A 17,895-nucleotide genomic window follows, 5' to 3' on the forward strand; every position below is an offset into this window, starting at 1 on the left:
ATAGTGTTGCTTTTATACACCACACACACACAAGGACACTTACACACACACACATACACACGCACTCAGACACATACAAATGTACACACTGGCACACACAGACACAGAGAGAGACACACACAGACACACAGACACACACACAGACATACACAAACAGACACAGACACATACACAGACACAGAGACACACACATGCCGAAAACAATACTCCCTTGTTGGATGTTAAGAGTAACCTTTCTGATGTTGAACAACTCCCCAGATGGAGCTTGCCCGTGAGGAGAAGTGTGAGTTTGAGTATTGTTAGATGTTAAGACTAACCTTTCTGATGTTGAACAACTCCCCATGAGGAGAAGTGTGAGTTTGAGTATTGTTAGATGTTAGATGTTAAGACTAACCTTTCTGATGTTGAACAACTCCCCAGATGGAGCTTGCCCGTGAGGAGAAGTGTGAGTTCATGCCGTTCCACTCGCCCAGGAAGGTTGTGCTGAAGAACGGGCGCATCGCGGGGATGGAGTTCTGCCGTACGGAGCAGGCCGATGACGGGACCTGGCACGTGGACGAGGACCAGGTGGTGAAACTGAAGGCTGATTACATCATCTCCGCTTTTGGGTCCACCCTGTCTGAACCGCAGGGTGAGTGGGGCAATTTCTATTTAGTAGTCATTTATAAAGATTTTTGCATATCATTTTAATCCTGTGGATTTATTTTATATGCATCATACCTTCATGTTTCTTTACACGCAAAGAGCGAATTACTAGAATAAGAATTGTTGCTTCATATTATCAATTATGTATGAGCTGCTCTTAATTTTGTCATTAAGGTGCACAACACAGATTTTGGGGTATAACTCTTTTATACGAATCTTTTATCTTTAATACGTTTCTTTTGTCAGTTACGTGTATATGGAAATTTCCTTGATATAGTCTTGATTTTTTAAACCTGATAAGTTGAGCTGCTTTTTTGGTTGCTTTCGGACAGACGAGGACAATGTTGCACTGTGCTAAAGTTCTTTTGTTTTAGTATTTTATTTTAACAGTGTCACATACAGAGTACAGACAGAAGGTAAAAGCAGCATTTTACCTCCCCGACCAAAGTCAGATACCCATTTTTACACATGGGTGAAGTGAGCAAGGTACTAGTTTCTGGTACTGTTTCCTAAGGGCACAATGGCGTGGGCAAAGTGGGTAACTCAGGACAGCTAGGTTCCGAGTCCAACACTATAAGTTAAGCCACACATGATGCCACAAAACTGAGCTGCTTGAAATGCTTTCATGTCAGGGCTTGAAATACCACCTGCATATGCAGGTTAGTGCAGGTAAAATTGGAGCTGTGGAGGTATTTCTGGTGTCTACCTGCACCTAACCTGCACTGGTCCATGTACTGGGTTTTATACATAAATGTCATATGGTTTAGGTGTATGTGGATTGTTATTAGCTGCATTGACTGTTACCACCTATAAAGTATATAAGAAAAAAATAGCAATGGTTCCTGAACAATTTTAGTATGATCCATACATCCTAAATTCAGAGTGGTGCAGGTAAAATTTGTCAGGTGCAGGTAATTTTCAATGTTACCTGCACCAGTGCAGGTATGCAGAAAAAAGTATTTCAAGCCCTGCATGTATTATCGTATATTGTTATCCCCAGTTGTGTCAGCCCTGTCCCCTGTGAAGTTGAACCAGTGGGGGTTACCTGAGGTCGACACTGAGACCATGCAGACCAGCGAGCCCTGGGTGTTCTGTGGTGGAGACCTGGCCGGGGTGGCACAGACCACTGTGGAGTGTGTCAATGATGGCAAACAGGCCTCCTGGCATCTACACAAGTATCTACAGGTACAGCTGGCATGTAGACTAAACTTTCTTTCAAGTGTGAAACTCAAAATTTATGGAAATGCACTGGTGAACCTAGCTCACAAAGTTAGTTACACTATGGGGAAAAACTTGGACGCGCAACATAAGAAAAATTAGAATGTCAGCAAAATGTACATACAGTTTGAGCTTTGGAAGACTGAATATAAATCCAAATTCTGTACCTTAGTTTGAAATAAGAATTAACAACAAAAGTTTCATTATCTTTTCTGGCACTCATAGAACATGTTGTATATCTTAACATACACAATCATAGTCCTACACAAATGAATCCAGTACTTTCTAGCACAGATTTTAAATCTTCAATATGATGGTCTTTCAGTAACTTGCAAGTTTTTTGCGATGCTATTACCTAAAGATGTGTACATTCTTACATTTGTCTGTTATTGTTTGTAGACACTTTTCTCTCCAACCTTTATGATGAATTCTTAACTTCTTCCTATTCCTGCTGTGTTTCTTTCTTATCAAAGCTATCCTCAGGACATTTCCATACAGATGGGAAAGAAGGGACACATATTTCAGCCTAAGGTTTGCAACAATAACAACTTAAATCTGTTAGTGATTTTCACCTTTTATCCTCATTGTCTTTGTTCATTGCCAGTGTTCTCACCAGGATCTTTTCACAGCGTCAGGGCAGGGGTCCGGGGGCCGCCGAAGGCCCCCGGCGGGGTCCAGGGGCAGAGCCCCGTTGGGGGGACCCAGGGGGGCGAAGCCCCCCTTGAAGCTCTTGCATTTTAGGCTATTCAGAAGGCTTATTGTATCAGTTTTTAGGGGCATATATACGATAATTGTAGCAGTTTGACGTAACGATACTTTGAGTCAAAGCATCAAAGACAACTAAAAACTCATAAACAACATACTTTACTCAGCTCAACAGTACTTTAATAAATATTGTCCGGTTTGCCACCAACTTTATCTAGATAAACAACTTTGACAGTCTCTGTTTTCATCGTATTTTTTTTCATCGAAACAGAACAAAACACGCAGAAACATGTGCTCGGCACGGCCCGGGGAATCCCCGGCCGACTTTCAAGTTCGCGATCGGCGGACGAATAATGCGTTCACATAAGAGGTGTTGGACGTAAAAACAACAAGAATACCTTTGCCTCCTTTTGATATGAGTTTTGGGCCCGCAAAATCTCCAAAACGGCAGAAATTTTCGGGGTAAAATATGGTAAAATTTGCTCCAAAAATGGCGGTCGCTGCTGTTGTTTATCCTAAAGTCTTTGCCCAAACCAATGAGATCGCTAGTTTCCCCTGACGTCACAGAGACGCATCAGATCTCGCGAGAATTTTTTGCGAGATTTTACGATGTTTTCGCCGCCATTAACGCTAGCTGCCTGCATGCATGCAGGCACGATGTTTTTCGTCATTTCTCAACGCAAATTTCTCGATCTTTGGAAGGTTTTAGATGATTTACAAGTATACTGCAACATAAAAGGGAATATATACAAGTGCTATTTTTGTGCAAGTCCAAGAAGCGTTTCTTGCCGTTCCGATTTTGACCGGACTTGAACCGAAACTTTTTACAAGTTTTGTGCCGGTTCTCTGTTTACAGTACAGAACGCACGCCGCGCAAGGGGCGGTCCTGGGTGGGGGCTGCGAGATAGCGGTACGCGGGGTGCTGTAAAACACCTCCCTTCGAGCTGAAACTTCCTGAAACAGCGGAGGCGCGTGCTTGGCACGTGCTTTCGTATTTTTACTACGGTATTTTTCCAGTTTTCCCCCATTTTTTGGCCGCTACGCTGGGTGAAAATACAGCGTAGCGGGCTTTTTACAGCGTCGTTTTTCCAGCCCACAGCGTATCGGCCCGCTATGCTGAAAAGGCCTGGCGAGAACACTGATTGCTGTGATAGATTCATGTATCACTTCTGTACACTGTCTCTCTTTTCTGTTATAATAAAAAGGCCACAGCAGTTTAATTTCCTGGTTCTTAGACTTCTGTAGGAAAAGATTGCAGCATGAAAATTGAAATAAGAAGAAAGATTAAAAAAGGTATTGTGTAATATATGCAAATGCTACCACAGAATTTAGTTCAAATCTGACCAAGGAGGTTAAAAAATCATGTCTTTTTAACCTCCTTGATCTGACAAAAAAATGAATTGACAAATCCTATACCCAAGAAATTGAACTGGTGTCGCCTAAACTATACTTGAAGAGCAACTTGTTTTATCAAACGTTATATTATAAGTCTTAGAGAAGTCTCAGAGACGTCTACTGTAATTTGCTTTCTGAAAAAAAACTAACATGTTCATGTACATTGTTTTTCTGCCCCCCTCCCCCAGTCCTTACATGGCCTGTTCGTCCCCAGTGAGCCGGCCCTGCCCAAGTTCTACACACCCATAGACCAGGTGGACCTGAGTGTGGAGGTCTGCGGGATCAGGTTTCCTAACCCCTTCGGCCTGGCCAGCGCCCCGCCCACCACCAGCGCACCGATGATCAGGAGGGCCTTCGAGGTTGGCTGGGGGTTCGCGCTCACCAAAACCTTTGCACTGGACAAGGTGTGTCTCTATCTCCAAGCAGACGTACAGTCTCAGATGTATGTGTTTATGAAGCATTTTAGAATGTCTTTTTCATCAGTACACCATTTAAAATGTCAAGGGATGAAGAGTAAGAAAGATGTTTATTAAAAAGACGTACTTTGTGAAAAAAAAATCAAGATTGAGCCAGATTCTACATCTGCTTGGAAATTATATGTTGTGTTTTTGACAATTAGCGGTATTGTGTGTTGTTGAAGTGCTACTGTTGTATGCATACAGTTGCAAGGACTACAATTAGTAAAAATGTGCTATCAGTTATACTATAGCCTGGTATTGATCGTGTTGTAGCTCTGTTCACTTCATTTGATTGTTTCTGTGCAGAATAGTTTTTCACCCATAAAAAGAGAAAGATTGACATTTGAATATTAGCCTAAAATGTGGGCAAGAGTTCTAATTGGATCCAAGTCACGTGGCTCTCATAACAGCGATAGTAAGACGTTTCGAAAAGGCATTTGAAAGTTTGACCCTTGTTACACCTCTCCCGAGAATATTTCATTCCAAAACAATGCAGGACATAGTCAAAGTTATAAAATGTTAAAAAGTCAAAAAAACCAGGGGCCAAATTATTCTGTGCGGAAGCGATCATCATTGGAGCAAATCAGAGCAAGAATGGGATGGATTCGAGGCTTATAGGGTATGAAATATGACTATTAATATAGTGTTGTTCTTAAGAAGTTTGATGATCACAGGAGTAACTGATTTCATTTTGTTGTCTCTGTCTAGGATATTGTGACCAACGTTTCCCCCAGAATTGTGAAGGGGACGACTTCAGGGTACCACTACGGTCCCGGCCAGGGTTCCTTCCTCAATATCGAACTCATCAGTGAGAAAACAGCAGCCTACTGGTGCCAGACTGTCACAGAGCTCAAGAGGGACTTCCCTGACAAGGTAGGGAATCGACAAAACATTAAATCGATGTCTCAGAATACTTCATATCATCAAAATATCATATCACCAGCATACACAGGTTAGTGCAGGTGAAAATGGAAGTGTGCAGGTTTTTCTTGTATCTACTTTCAACAGTCCATATACTGGGTATAGAAGTTCATTATGGAATTTCATGCTTTATTGATTGTTACCATGAAGTATAAAATGCCAAACAAATAATTAGTTTGAATGGCTTCTAAACGATATCTATTGTGAGTGATGCTTTTAGAAATCTTTACTGGAAGATTCATATTCTCTCAAAGAAAAATGGTATACTAACTTTTAAGTCTTAGGTGTATTTGTGTCTTAAGTCTGATGATGATGATGAATGGCTTTATTGAGACAAACTCTCAGAGTCTAACACTAGCAGCCCTGGGGCTCAATTGTTGTCAGACTTACCATACATGATATTATACTAGGCATACATGTAACATCCATTGGCATAATACCGGTCGGTTTACTGCAATTTCTCAAGCAATGCTAATTTGGCAAATGATCAACGCATCATTTTCTCCAGTTACATGTTGCTGTTACAGCTTACCTTTGCCACTTCTTCTGTGTAAATTATTTTGTCTCTCTGGTCCTGCTAAAAACATAATATTGTAATTGGAACACACCGCGGAATTGCACGGAGAACGGGCGCGTGGTTGGAAGGGGGTGCACTATACCGGCCGAACGAAACACGGCACAATTAACTGCCGCTATGTACCTTTATACATCCTCTGTTGTTCCTTTCTTTCCTGTTAGTAGTTGCACAAAAAAAAAATCTGCATGAGCATACAAAAAGTCATGAGAAAAGGGGCGTATGCTGACAAGAATTTTCATTTAATTTTGGTCCGTCACAACCGCTATGACGTAAAACTTTACTGCTGGCCGTAGCATTAAAAATGGCGGGAAAATGGCGGCGTACGTTCAATTTGACCCATTCAGCCGTTGATCCGGGCGATAATGCAACGGTTCCTCACACTTTTACACGAGTTGTAGGTCACCAAAAGAAATTCAAGATTGCTGTTGAATCATGCTCGTCTTGTGCCATGAGCACATGTGATTATTATCTACAAATCTGGCGATGAACGTGACAGTGTGTTTGTCCCACGACGAGCTCGCCTGCCCCGAAAATGACCTGAAAACTTTTGGCCTTGTTGTCTTCGAATGCATTGTTATCGATGCTTTGTAAATTATGTATTGGACACCTAGATGTCTAAAGTGTGCATACCTAAGAAATAACTATTGTTGCATGTGTAGATAGATCTCTTTAAGTTCCACTATTTCTAATTGACCGGTATAAGGCTTATGACCGGTATTATGCCAATGCATGTTACAAATCAGCATACAATAGAATAACATATTATCATTAATTAAGTCTGTTCTGAACTGTGATGTTTTCCCTTGGTTCCAGATTGTTATCGCCAGCATCATGTGTAGTTATAACAAGGATGACTGGATTGAGCTGGCCCAGATGGCGGAGAAGGCTGGTTCGGATGCCCTGGAGCTGAACCTGTCCTGTCCCCACGGGATGGGGGAGAGGGGCATGGGGCTGGCCTGCGGGCAGGTGGGTTCTTACAACTGTACAGATAAACATGGACACTTTCAATGAATAGGAGTTCCATGTGTAGTCCAGGGGTTAGCGACCCTGTCTCTGGAACTAGAAGCCATGAGTTTGATTCTGGCTGTGTTGTCTACCGAACATGAATGCAACCAGAAATGGTCTCATTCCTTAGGATGGGACATTAAGCTGTGGTAAATGTCCTGTGAAAACTGTACTATAGCATCTGATCTCTCTTTAGAGACCAGTTGAAGAGTAGCTCTTCAGTGAGCTAAACTGGATTGATATCACAGGGCTCGAAATACTGGGTACATGTGCACCCAGGTGCACCCAAAATTGGAACTGTGCACCCAATTTTTTTCAGTGGGTGCACAGGGTGCACCTAAATATTTTCATAGGTTTATGTATGGAAAGATATCAAGTGTACTAGTTTACATCATATTCTTGACATCTAAGTGTTAGAAAGATAATGAAAATGTCTGTCATGTTACTTGTGTAAGAATTTGATAGCTTGTAACTGAGTTTTGTTATTAGGTTTTTTTGACATTCTACTTAAATCTAAGTGGTGCACCCAAAAATTTTTTGGTGCACCCAATTTTTTAAGCTGGGTGCACCAGTGCACCTAATCCCAAAAATGAATTTCGAGCCCTGTATCACCAACACTTTTCCCAGAAACATTTTATAAACTTGGTAGTAAAGATTTACAAAAGACCTGCATTTAAGCGTTAGCTAAAAAGTAAAACCCCACATTTTTTATGTGTAGGGTAGTGCCTATCTCTACTACTAGTATATACAATATACATCCGCCACACAGTTCTGCAAGGACTACAGAACACTAGCTCACTGGTAGTGGTGCATGTCCAACTGCTTTGCTCTTTCCATAAGTGCTAAACAGAGAAAGCTGTATGTGTTATTTTTAAAGTCTAAATCTCTTTATCCTGTATGTTTGTGAACCCTACAGGATCCTGAGCTGGTGCGTAACATCTGTCGCTGGGTGAGGTCTGCCATCAAAATCCCCTTCTTTGCCAAGATGACTCCCAACATCACTGATGTCACTGTCATAGCTCAGGCAGCTAAGGAAGGTACACCTGCCCCATCAGTTTTAAATTTGATGAGTACAGAATGCAGGTTATCTCTTTTTTTAGTCCCACGTAATTAATATACCTTAAGAGCACTTACTGCATTGAATAGCACATACACCATATATAATTTTTGAATGTCAATGATGTTGTATCCCAGATATTACAATTTACATTACAAGATTAGACATTTTGTAGTCTATATTTCAACCTGAACCCCAAAGTATTCCCAAATCTTTAACCTTTTGCACACTGAAGTAGCCATTTGGCTACTAATGTTTATTAGGCAGTAGGAAGGAAGTTGATATTGGGTATAGCTATCATGAATTTTTTGTAGAGTTGTAGTACTGTTTTAGGGTCTGTATTCGGTTAATGTTTGACCTTGTTCATGACCTTGGTGTTCCCTGCCCACCAGGCATGGCTGACGGAGTGACGGCCACCAACACCGTGTCAGGCCTGATGGGACTGAAGTCCAACGCACGCGCCTGGCCCGCTGTCGGACAGGAAATGCGAACAACGTACGGTGGTGTCTCCGGGAACGCTATCCGTCCCATCGCCCTCCGCGCCGTGTCCGCCATTGCCCGCGCTCTGCCGGGATTCCCCATCCTGGCTACTGGTGGTATCGACTCTGCTGAAGCTGGTCTGCAGTTTCTACACTGTGGGGCTTCTGTACTACAGGTGATGAGTTGTCTTTTGTGTCTGTTTTGTCACAAGCCATCCTAAGTTTCGCTTTCAGGGACCACTTGGTCTTGTTTAATTCCTAAGTAGACTGCACAAAATGATTGCTGTAACATGAGAATGACATGAGAAAAATCGTGTTTAATGAATGTGTATAAACGATAGCCGGTTAGGATACAGTTCTTTCTATCAAATTTAGAATAATTGCTTTTATTTTTAGTCCAAATGTAGATAATATGTACTAATTTAGTTTGTGTGCAAGAATACTTGACATGACTTCCTCATCATGGTGACATAATACATGTAGGATTAATTGCAGGATAATGATTAGATTAGGGTCATGAAAAAGTGACATTAATGTAAAAGTTTGTAAATTTTGTACTACATGTATGAAAGCAAAAGTTAGAAAAAGATGAGAAAAGGAAAACATACAAATCAGTCACTGCTTTTGCTCTCTTGATCTATCATCATAACATGTGCAAAAGCTAGGTGTGACGGGTCCTTCGGTGTAATATAACCAGCTGCTGCCGCGCCGCGTGCCTGCGAAGCTGGTGTGTTATGCCGAAGGGCGGTTATTCCGGCTATATTGATACAGATACGTGCATATCATTTTTGAGTAACATATCAAAGCTTATAACCGCCCCCCTCCCCCCACAGGTGTGCAGTGCCATACAGAACCAGGACTTCACAGTGGTGGAGGATTACATCACCGGGCTGAAGGCCATGTTGTACCTACAGAGCCTGGACGATCTGGCGGACTGGGATGGACAGAGCCCCCCCACCTTCCGCCACCAGAAGGGCAAACCTGTCAAGGTCGCTGACGTCATCGGAAAGGTACGGTTCTGGGCTGCTTTAGTTTGGTCAGAAGATCATAGTTAGATTGGAGAAACTTGAATGCCGAAAGTCAGTCAAGATCTCAACAATATAGTATCTTCAGTGATATATAAAAGAAAAGGAGCCTTTTAAGCAAACATGAGGTAAAGGGGAAAGGAGGATTTTGCCGTGTTTCAATTTTGCAGTTAAACTTGAAGCATTTCTGTATTACAGTAGTAATGGTAATTGGAAACACATATTCATGAATTTGTGGTGGAGCTAGAGTTATATAGACTACCGTTGAGATCCTCAATATCTTCTTCTTCTTCAAGTATCCCATTCTGTAGGTCTTCCAATTTGTGTATTTAGTAGTACAGAACACTTTGTTTAACACAACAAGTCCTTTTGTCTTCTTGCATTTAAAAAAAGTCATGCAATGTTGTGTTTGTTTTGTGTAGCATCTACCTTCCTTTGGACCCTACATGGCCCAGCGCGAGGAAATCATCGCCAAGCATCACGAGACGTCAGAGATTCTGGCGGAACAGAACATGCCGCAGCCGCAGCGCCCCGCACGTGTGCCGGACAAACCTGTACCATCTCTCCAGGTGGGTTTGCCTGCTGAGCTTGCATCAATATTGTTATATCTTATGCCACAGCAAGTACATTTTATGGATGACATTCTCTGCAGACTGAACAAATGAGAGTTTAAGGGTAAAAAAAATTAGTTGGCAAATTTTCAATATAGACACCATAATTGTTGTAACAAAAATTGAAGTTACAAAATGTGGCATCACAACCAACAAGGCATTCATTCCTGTATTCAAGAAGCACACTTTATACTTCAAATTTTTGACACTTCAACTGACATTCTATATGCTTTTTGTGTAAGAGAATGAGATGCTTCTTCCAGACTTTTCCCAGTGACATGGCTAAAGTCTTTGACCATATCAATCAGTACTTAATCTGCCTTTTCCACTAGACAGTGGTTGCTGAGAACCCCTGTATGAGTGACCAACATTTGATTTGTGTGACCCTTAAGTTGGAATATTGTCCATAATTGGAATATGAAGAAAGAGGTACTGTAAAAGTGTCACTAGTGTGGTATCACTTAAACCATGCTGGCAACTACACTCATGGCTTCCATATTGGTGCCACTTTTACAACTATCCAGCAAGTTTCACTTTTGTTACTACTGTCAAGGCTACCTCAGGTGTCAATTCTACAGTCCTATAATTATTAGGTACCGTGACAACACAGCCTATTTACCCATTTTGGTCTATCTGACCATCCTTTTTTTTTTTTTCTGAAAGCTGGCAAAAATTAATGAGCGTGCAAATGTTATCCATAAAATTTACTTGCTGTTTCCTAAAAACAAGATGAATGGTTACCCTTATGTTCTGACACCAGCTAGCCTTACCATAGGGGCATCAAAACATAGGGATGTTGAAGCATATAGATGTATGAACTCACTGCCTACTTGCCAAAATGTGCTTAAAGCATTCTATATTCAGTATAGAATTGCTACAAAATGTCATTTTTTTTCAACCTTCAATCTGTCATTTTAGACTAATGTCTGACTCAGAACAATAAGGATTGCATATCGATGTATGAAAAACATTTCAAACCTTGCCCATGTAAGAATGATACCCTCCATTGCAGTCTTTTTGGGCCTTTTTTTTCTCATAATACACCATTCTCATAATACTGCTGGCCATTTCGTTTCCTGATGCCGTTAGAAGAAAGGACTGAATGTGCATGCTTAGCTGTAAAGGTATTATTGACTGAAATGACTAACCCCCACAGGATGGGGAACACCAGACGTTAAACCGGAGAGTGAGTGAGTGTGTGTGTGAGTGACAAGTTGACTATGTCAGACTATAGTATATTCACATTTCTCCCATGGTGCCACGACAGGATGTGATAGGCCGCGCCCTGTCCACCATCACCAGCTACAGTCAGCTGGACAACAAGCAGCAGGCCGTGGCTCTGATTGACGAGGAGATGTGCATCAACTGTGGCAAATGTTACATGACTTGTAACGACTCTGGTGGGTATTTTAGCTTTCACTTAGACTATACTTTTGTAAGATAATCATGACAAGTGATAGGCAAAATGTTTGACACTTCAACTGACATTCTACAGCTTTTTGTGTAAGAGATGCTTATTCCACTCTTGTTTCATAGCTAAAGTCTCCTTGAACATATCAACCAGTACTTAATCTGCCTTTCCCACTAGACAGTGGTTGCTGAGAACCCCTGTATGAGTGACCAACATTTGATTTGTGTGACCCTTAAGTTGGAATATGACCCATAATTGGAATATGAAGAAAGAGGTAAAAGTATGATTTAAAAGAAAACAAACAAACACACACTCCTTACATTTGTATCAACAAGATTCTTTGAGCGATTTGTCATGTGTTTAGTCACTCAGCAATAACTTTGTTTGCAGCCTCCCTAAGGCTTAGGTCCCATTTCCAAACTGGGCCCCGGCCGGAATGTTTGCAGAAATGAAAAATAAAAGTGTTTTTCAAGCAATATACACATATTATGCTCATGAATATTTTTTTTTACAATCTCTGTGTTTTGTATCATATTTTTCATTTCCAAAAGCTACCCAACTGGGCCCTGGGTAAGGAATTGGCACCTATGCCTTCAAGGGGGTTAGTGAATAGTACATCATTCCTGTATCACATACAATGTACTAAGTTGTTTATGTTATGTATGATGATTCCCCCACAGGTTACCAGGCCATCACCTTCGACGCCGAGACCCATCTGCCTCACGTCACCGACGACTGTACCGGCTGTACGCTCTGCGTCAGCGTCTGCCCCATCATCGACTGCATCCAGATGGTTCCGCGCTCCATCCCGTACATCCCCAAGCGTGGAATCCCGCTGGCCATGGAGCCCCAGGCCCCTTCTCGCCCCATTCCGACTCACGATGGCGTGAGGGTGAACTAAACTTGACAACGACGAAAGAACAGTGACGTCATGATGCCAAAACGTTTTCCAAAATTTCTTAACCGAATCTATATTGATGCAAAAATTATTTTCAAATATGTACTATGGTAAGGCCAAAGATGATATGAATTATTACAAAATTTGCCTAAAATCCTAGACATACAGACCTAACTTTCCAATATAGAATCAATGAATCAGTATTTTGAATGTTTAGAAGGATGATGTGATATTTTTTCCACCTACAAAGAGACTCAGTATGGACACCTTTACAGATGTAACATGTCTTCCAATATAGAGTCAATGGACTATTTTGATTAAAGAATGAATTTGAAATTTTTTCACCAACTAATGATATTGGCACCTTTACATGTAGATTTTTTTTATTAAACGTAGATTGATACTTTAAAATTGGTCACAGATAACATGGTTATTATTATAAAGTATTAACTGTATTGATTCAAGCACATTCCACTTTGCACTGACCAAAGATGTTGCATAGCTTCTTGCATTCAATAATCACGTAAATTACAAAAGATACTATGGTATGTGTCATTAATTCTACGTTGGCTTAATTTTGTTGCATGATTATGACCTAAACATTTGCAAAATGTAAATTGCAATTTTAGTACAATCTATTGTGATTCCAATTTCTGCTACTTGTCATGTCAGGATTGACAAATTTTCCAATGTCCAAGTGGGAAAATGAAAATTTGCAGATTGACAATGCAGTGTAATCTATTCCGCATGTAAAATTTATCTGTGAAAATTGCAATCAAATTCCTTATAATTGTTTTGTCTTGATACATTGACAAGATAATTACATCTGAGTTTGAAACAATGTAGACTTGGTACCAGTAGTCTGCTTTAACCTATAGTTGTGTGTTACTTTCTACTTTAAATTTGTAGATGGGCCTTTATGAGGGTCAACTATGTGATGTCAACATTGTCATGTCATACAATTTGTAAACTGATCCTTCTCGCCACCGATAGCTTAATTACAGCGTTGTGTTTTCTTTGACAATCAACACTTTACAATGTATGTCACTTATTATACTAAGTATAATGAATGAGTGGCAGATATAACATTTGTTGTCAGTCACCCAAGCTGACATGATGTCTAGAGTATAAAATTTTTATGGACACCATTTGCTGTGTATCTGGTGATCTCCAAGCAGATGTTGGGATGGAACATCAAGACATTTTTTGACAGCCTGTTTTCTCTGACAGTTCCATATGTCGATCCTTCCCCATCTGCTCGGAGATGCTTTCCCATCTATCTATTGTCAGCTATACAAATGCTTCAAGCCATTCCTCTGTACTAACAACATCAAATTTATAGCAGTAACACAATTAGTGTTTTTTTTCCAATTTGATAGTTGTTAGATTCTTCAAATGATCTTTAGTTCTGTTTGACTGTTGTACTCAATAAACACCTTAGACTTGATGTGTCATCTGTATCTCTGTCATCAGTATTTCCAATCGCTAAACTTAAATTTAAGCCAACTTGTGGTAAACTAGAGTTGCCATTCCCTTACAAGTCATTTTCTATAGCCTTATCATTAAAAATGTATAATTGATTTCCAGGAAGTCTATAAAGGCTAGCCATCCAATGCATTCATACACAAAAATTACACAGTTCAAAAGAAACTGAAATAGAAGTCAGTTGTTCCGTGGATAGCATCCGCTATATTTTGTCAGTGACTGAAATTCCTGTTATTTATTAATAACACATAGAAGTACGAATTTTCCAGACACTATCAAAAATATCGAATATCAAAGGGTGAAATAGACATAGGCGTCACTTTATACAATTGCTAAATTGACTATTTGATACGACACATCAAAATAATTTCACCAAACCAGAGTCAACACAATGAATAGGTCGGACAACGCCTGCCAGTGCCAAGAACGGCAATAAACCCGACCGTATCATGCTCATGGATCAAAAGCGGCCCCTATTAACCTATTGCAGTACTGCAGCGCTATCGATACCAAATGCTGCAGTAATATCATTTCACCGCTAGATGTCCCCATCCCGTACTCCACTTGACCACTGATATCAAAGCACATCAAACGTCATACAGGAGAGATTTACGGAATATTGTCATTGTGTTGACGTTCATTAATGTTTGAAACAAACATTCATGGAGGAAATGTTGACGCGGCTTGTTTTGTAACACGATTAGGAGGGTGTGACTGTAGGAGAATTGTTTGTAACGTTAGATATCAGATTGTTTCTTCTTCGCCAGTAATCTTCGCCAATAGTATAAGTACATGTGCAGCTAGTGTTTTCCAAGACGGGTTCGAAGCTCCAAGTTTGCTTGACAATGAAGATGTGCCGCCACCTAGCGATTGAACGAGGACGTATCACTGTCACACACCTGTTGCCCACCTGTTACACCCGTCTGTGAGAAAATCACCCATAACAGCTGTTATGCAAGGATTAACGTTTGCACAATCTTTATTAAAGCCAGAAATATAATAGAGAGATGGCAAATTCTTCAACCTTTCGCACAATAACGTACGGAACATGTTAAATTTTCTCCTCGCACAAATTTGATAACCTTTAAACTTTAAGGGAACAGAATCGCCAGTCTGTTTATCATCCCATCTTCTCCAAGCAGATGTTGTGGAGAAATCTGCGGTGAAATATTACATGTAACGTTTTCTGCCATGAGTGACGTCCATGCTTCTCTGACAGTCCATCTCCCTCCATAAGCAGATGAACAGTTTCTACAGACAACGGATGATGTCTATGTATGTTTTCGTCCAACTAATTACGTACAAAACATGATGTATACATTTGTACACTATGTAGGTGGCGCTTTGAGGAGCGATCATGGTACAACAAAGGCTGTTCAGGCGACGCCTACAACAGTCATTATTATCCCAAATCCTGTCTTTAAAAAGTATAAATGGGCCTTCTAAATGTACCTATGCCTATTTTAGAAAGTGTTGACTGACTTTAAGCCTAATTTCATACATTTTCAAGTACCCTATTAGAGCCCAATCTGCAGTACCGCTCCCGGCCGTCTATGTAAAAGTGGCTTAAACGACCGCCAAATTGTCAAATTTCCGTCTTTTCGTGAATGGGGAAATGGCGAAAGGCTCGTAAAGGGGTTTAGATTTTTGTGGGTTTATTGACTTTGTCTCCCATAATTGGACCATTTGAAATTAAAAAAAATACAACTAGAGTTCGGGGACCTCATACCTCCATGAAATATTTATTGCTTTTTTGTGGATGGTATGTATGTTTATAGTCCGTTGTATTTGAGAGTAATGGTTATATAATATAAATGTTATGGCAAAGTAGTGGTGTATTTATTTAATGACACAGAGGATGTCCATCTGATTAGTAATTATCAAAATGCGACACTTAATTGTGTGATGTGCGTTTAAGAGGTCGACGGCATATGGTAGCGTGGTGTTCCTTAAGCTTGATGTTTGGCATTTAAAATGTCTAAGGTTGTCAGCATTATTTGGGTTCGATTATGTGCCTCAGAGCTGTGTGGTGGGAGGAAGTTGGGAAACTCAGAAAGAAGAAGGGATGTGGCCAACTTTAGTCAGATGGTGATTTGATTTTCCACCAATATGTCATAACATCAGCTGTTCACACGGTACAAAAACGAGATGCACACTTTCCTCTGACAGCCCTACACCAACTGTAAGATGAATACTTGGTGCCAACCCCGTCTGCTAAAAAACAAGTACCATTGGCTACGAAAGAGACAACTAACAACTGTCCCTTATCGTAACAAAATCAGAACATCTGTATCGCCCATAAAACTTCTGACACCCAACCCAGATGAGAGGACCTAATGGCATTTTAATCACCATGTCACTCAAATCAGCAGTACAGTATGTGAGACATCCATACCTGTTAAGCATTATCGTTAAATGTACCTCAACTTCTTACAATTATACTTACGCTTCACATCTCCATGATATCCTAAGCAGACATAAATAAAACTAATTATCATATTTAAAAAACTCGGGGTTCCCCAAACAGCTGTCACCTCACCATCTGCTTGGAGCTAAGCCCATTAACAAACACATAAAGCACGATGCCTGTACCAATATATCTCAAATATAGGGGTGATTTCTGATATTATTACATCAATTATAACGACAGATACGGCTCCTAAAATCTCATCGATTCGAGCTTTCACCACAACCCACCAACACAACAAGTATGAAACCAATCCATCCAGCCGTTCTTGAGTAATCATCTACACAGACAGAGACACATAACAGAAAATATAACCTCCATTCCATGACATTTCATGGAGGTAACAATCTAAAGAAATACGACAGAAAAACTATTGGAAATTAGGTACATCATACTTTTGCCTCTGATATCAGGAATGCAACCAAAGTAGCGGGGTGTACATCTTATGTAAATCATTACGTTTTGAAGGTCTACCACGTCAGAATTTTTATCACAGTCTATTTTACACTTTAGTGAAACAATAAGAGTTTGGACAAACGCATTAATGTTCGTGTATGTTTCTTTAGTTCTTTTAGTCGCAGTTGATGGATGGTGGTGGTTGGGTGTGTGGGTGGGTGTGGGTGGGGGGGGGGCGTTATCTGGCAAGACAGATTTATATGAATCATCTTTCCCAGTCTTCTTCAGTCTTCTAGATTCAATGTTTCCTTCGAAACGTGAGGTGACTTGAGAGCAGCCGCTTGGTGTAAAACGTACCTCAGCATTTTCATTATCATGCGTTTGTTTCATACCACAAAGGCACGGTTGACTAATTTTAGCCCAGAGGCATGTCAAGTGGGGGTGCAAGTAAAGTTGTATTTCTGTTAAGAAAGTATATCTAGTGTATATCTAGTGAAACGTGGAGTCTATAAATAATACATTGTGTTGATAGAAGTGATTAAGTGTACATTTCCTGTAAATTTGCACTTTCCTAAGGGCTACCACATCCAATTTTAATCCAACATTGTGAAAGAAGAATGTAACGCACTAACTCAACGTTATTTTGAGTGTCCGTTTGTCTGTTAACAAATACAGGGTTTGCAGGTTACTTACCGTCAGTATTATCATAATTTATTCGTAATGAGCCGTCCGTTATCTAATTCTGAATTTAAACATGTTGTTTTTATATTTGTGTACTGGGTTTGTGTACTGGTACAATAAGAATCATTCATCATAGTAGTTAAGTACCTGCTTGGTGACACAATACTAGTGCCGATGTTATAGACTACTATTTACTTAATTAAGGCTACGCTAAGAGACGTACCACAAACGAAATTTCCTGAGTGTTGAATAAAGATGAATAGACCACTTCGATTGTGGTTATGTTATTCTTCCTATTGTGCCGAGAAGTTTATTGCTTAGTGTTGCAGCTACAAGTAGGGACATCTAGTATCATGACATTGACTCATATGAACAGTTAAGGGAAAGATGGTGTCAAAAAGTTACGAAAGAAATGACTAAAGCATTTCTGAATTGTAGAGTTTTTCTGACGATGTTTTTGT

General features: G+C 40.3%; 1 protein-coding gene across 1 annotated transcript in view; it reads left to right on the forward strand.

Annotated features, from left to right (window-relative positions):
- Positions 1-13,852, forward strand: part of LOC118431860 (dihydropyrimidine dehydrogenase [NADP(+)]-like) — a 24,440-nt gene extending 10,588 nt beyond the window's left edge. Inside the window, exons 10-20 of the mRNA XM_035843262.1 lie at positions 421-631; positions 1,646-1,830; positions 4,152-4,367; positions 5,130-5,294; positions 6,733-6,885; positions 7,841-7,961; positions 8,374-8,636; positions 9,294-9,470; positions 9,908-10,054; positions 11,364-11,496; positions 12,188-13,852. Of these exons, the coding sequence (XP_035699155.1) occupies positions 421-631; positions 1,646-1,830; positions 4,152-4,367; positions 5,130-5,294; positions 6,733-6,885; positions 7,841-7,961; positions 8,374-8,636; positions 9,294-9,470; positions 9,908-10,054; positions 11,364-11,496; positions 12,188-12,408 (1,992 nt within the window). The 3' untranslated portion in view covers positions 12,409-13,852. The remainder of the gene's footprint in view (positions 1-420; positions 632-1,645; positions 1,831-4,151; positions 4,368-5,129; positions 5,295-6,732; positions 6,886-7,840; positions 7,962-8,373; positions 8,637-9,293; positions 9,471-9,907; positions 10,055-11,363; positions 11,497-12,187) is intronic.
- The last annotated feature ends 4,043 nt before the right edge of the window (positions 13,853-17,895 follow it).

The sequence above is a fragment of the Branchiostoma floridae genome, chromosome 15 (genome assembly GCF_000003815.2).
Source record: "Branchiostoma floridae strain S238N-H82 chromosome 15, Bfl_VNyyK, whole genome shotgun sequence".
Lineage (NCBI taxonomy): Eukaryota > Metazoa > Chordata > Leptocardii > Amphioxiformes > Branchiostomatidae > Branchiostoma > Branchiostoma floridae.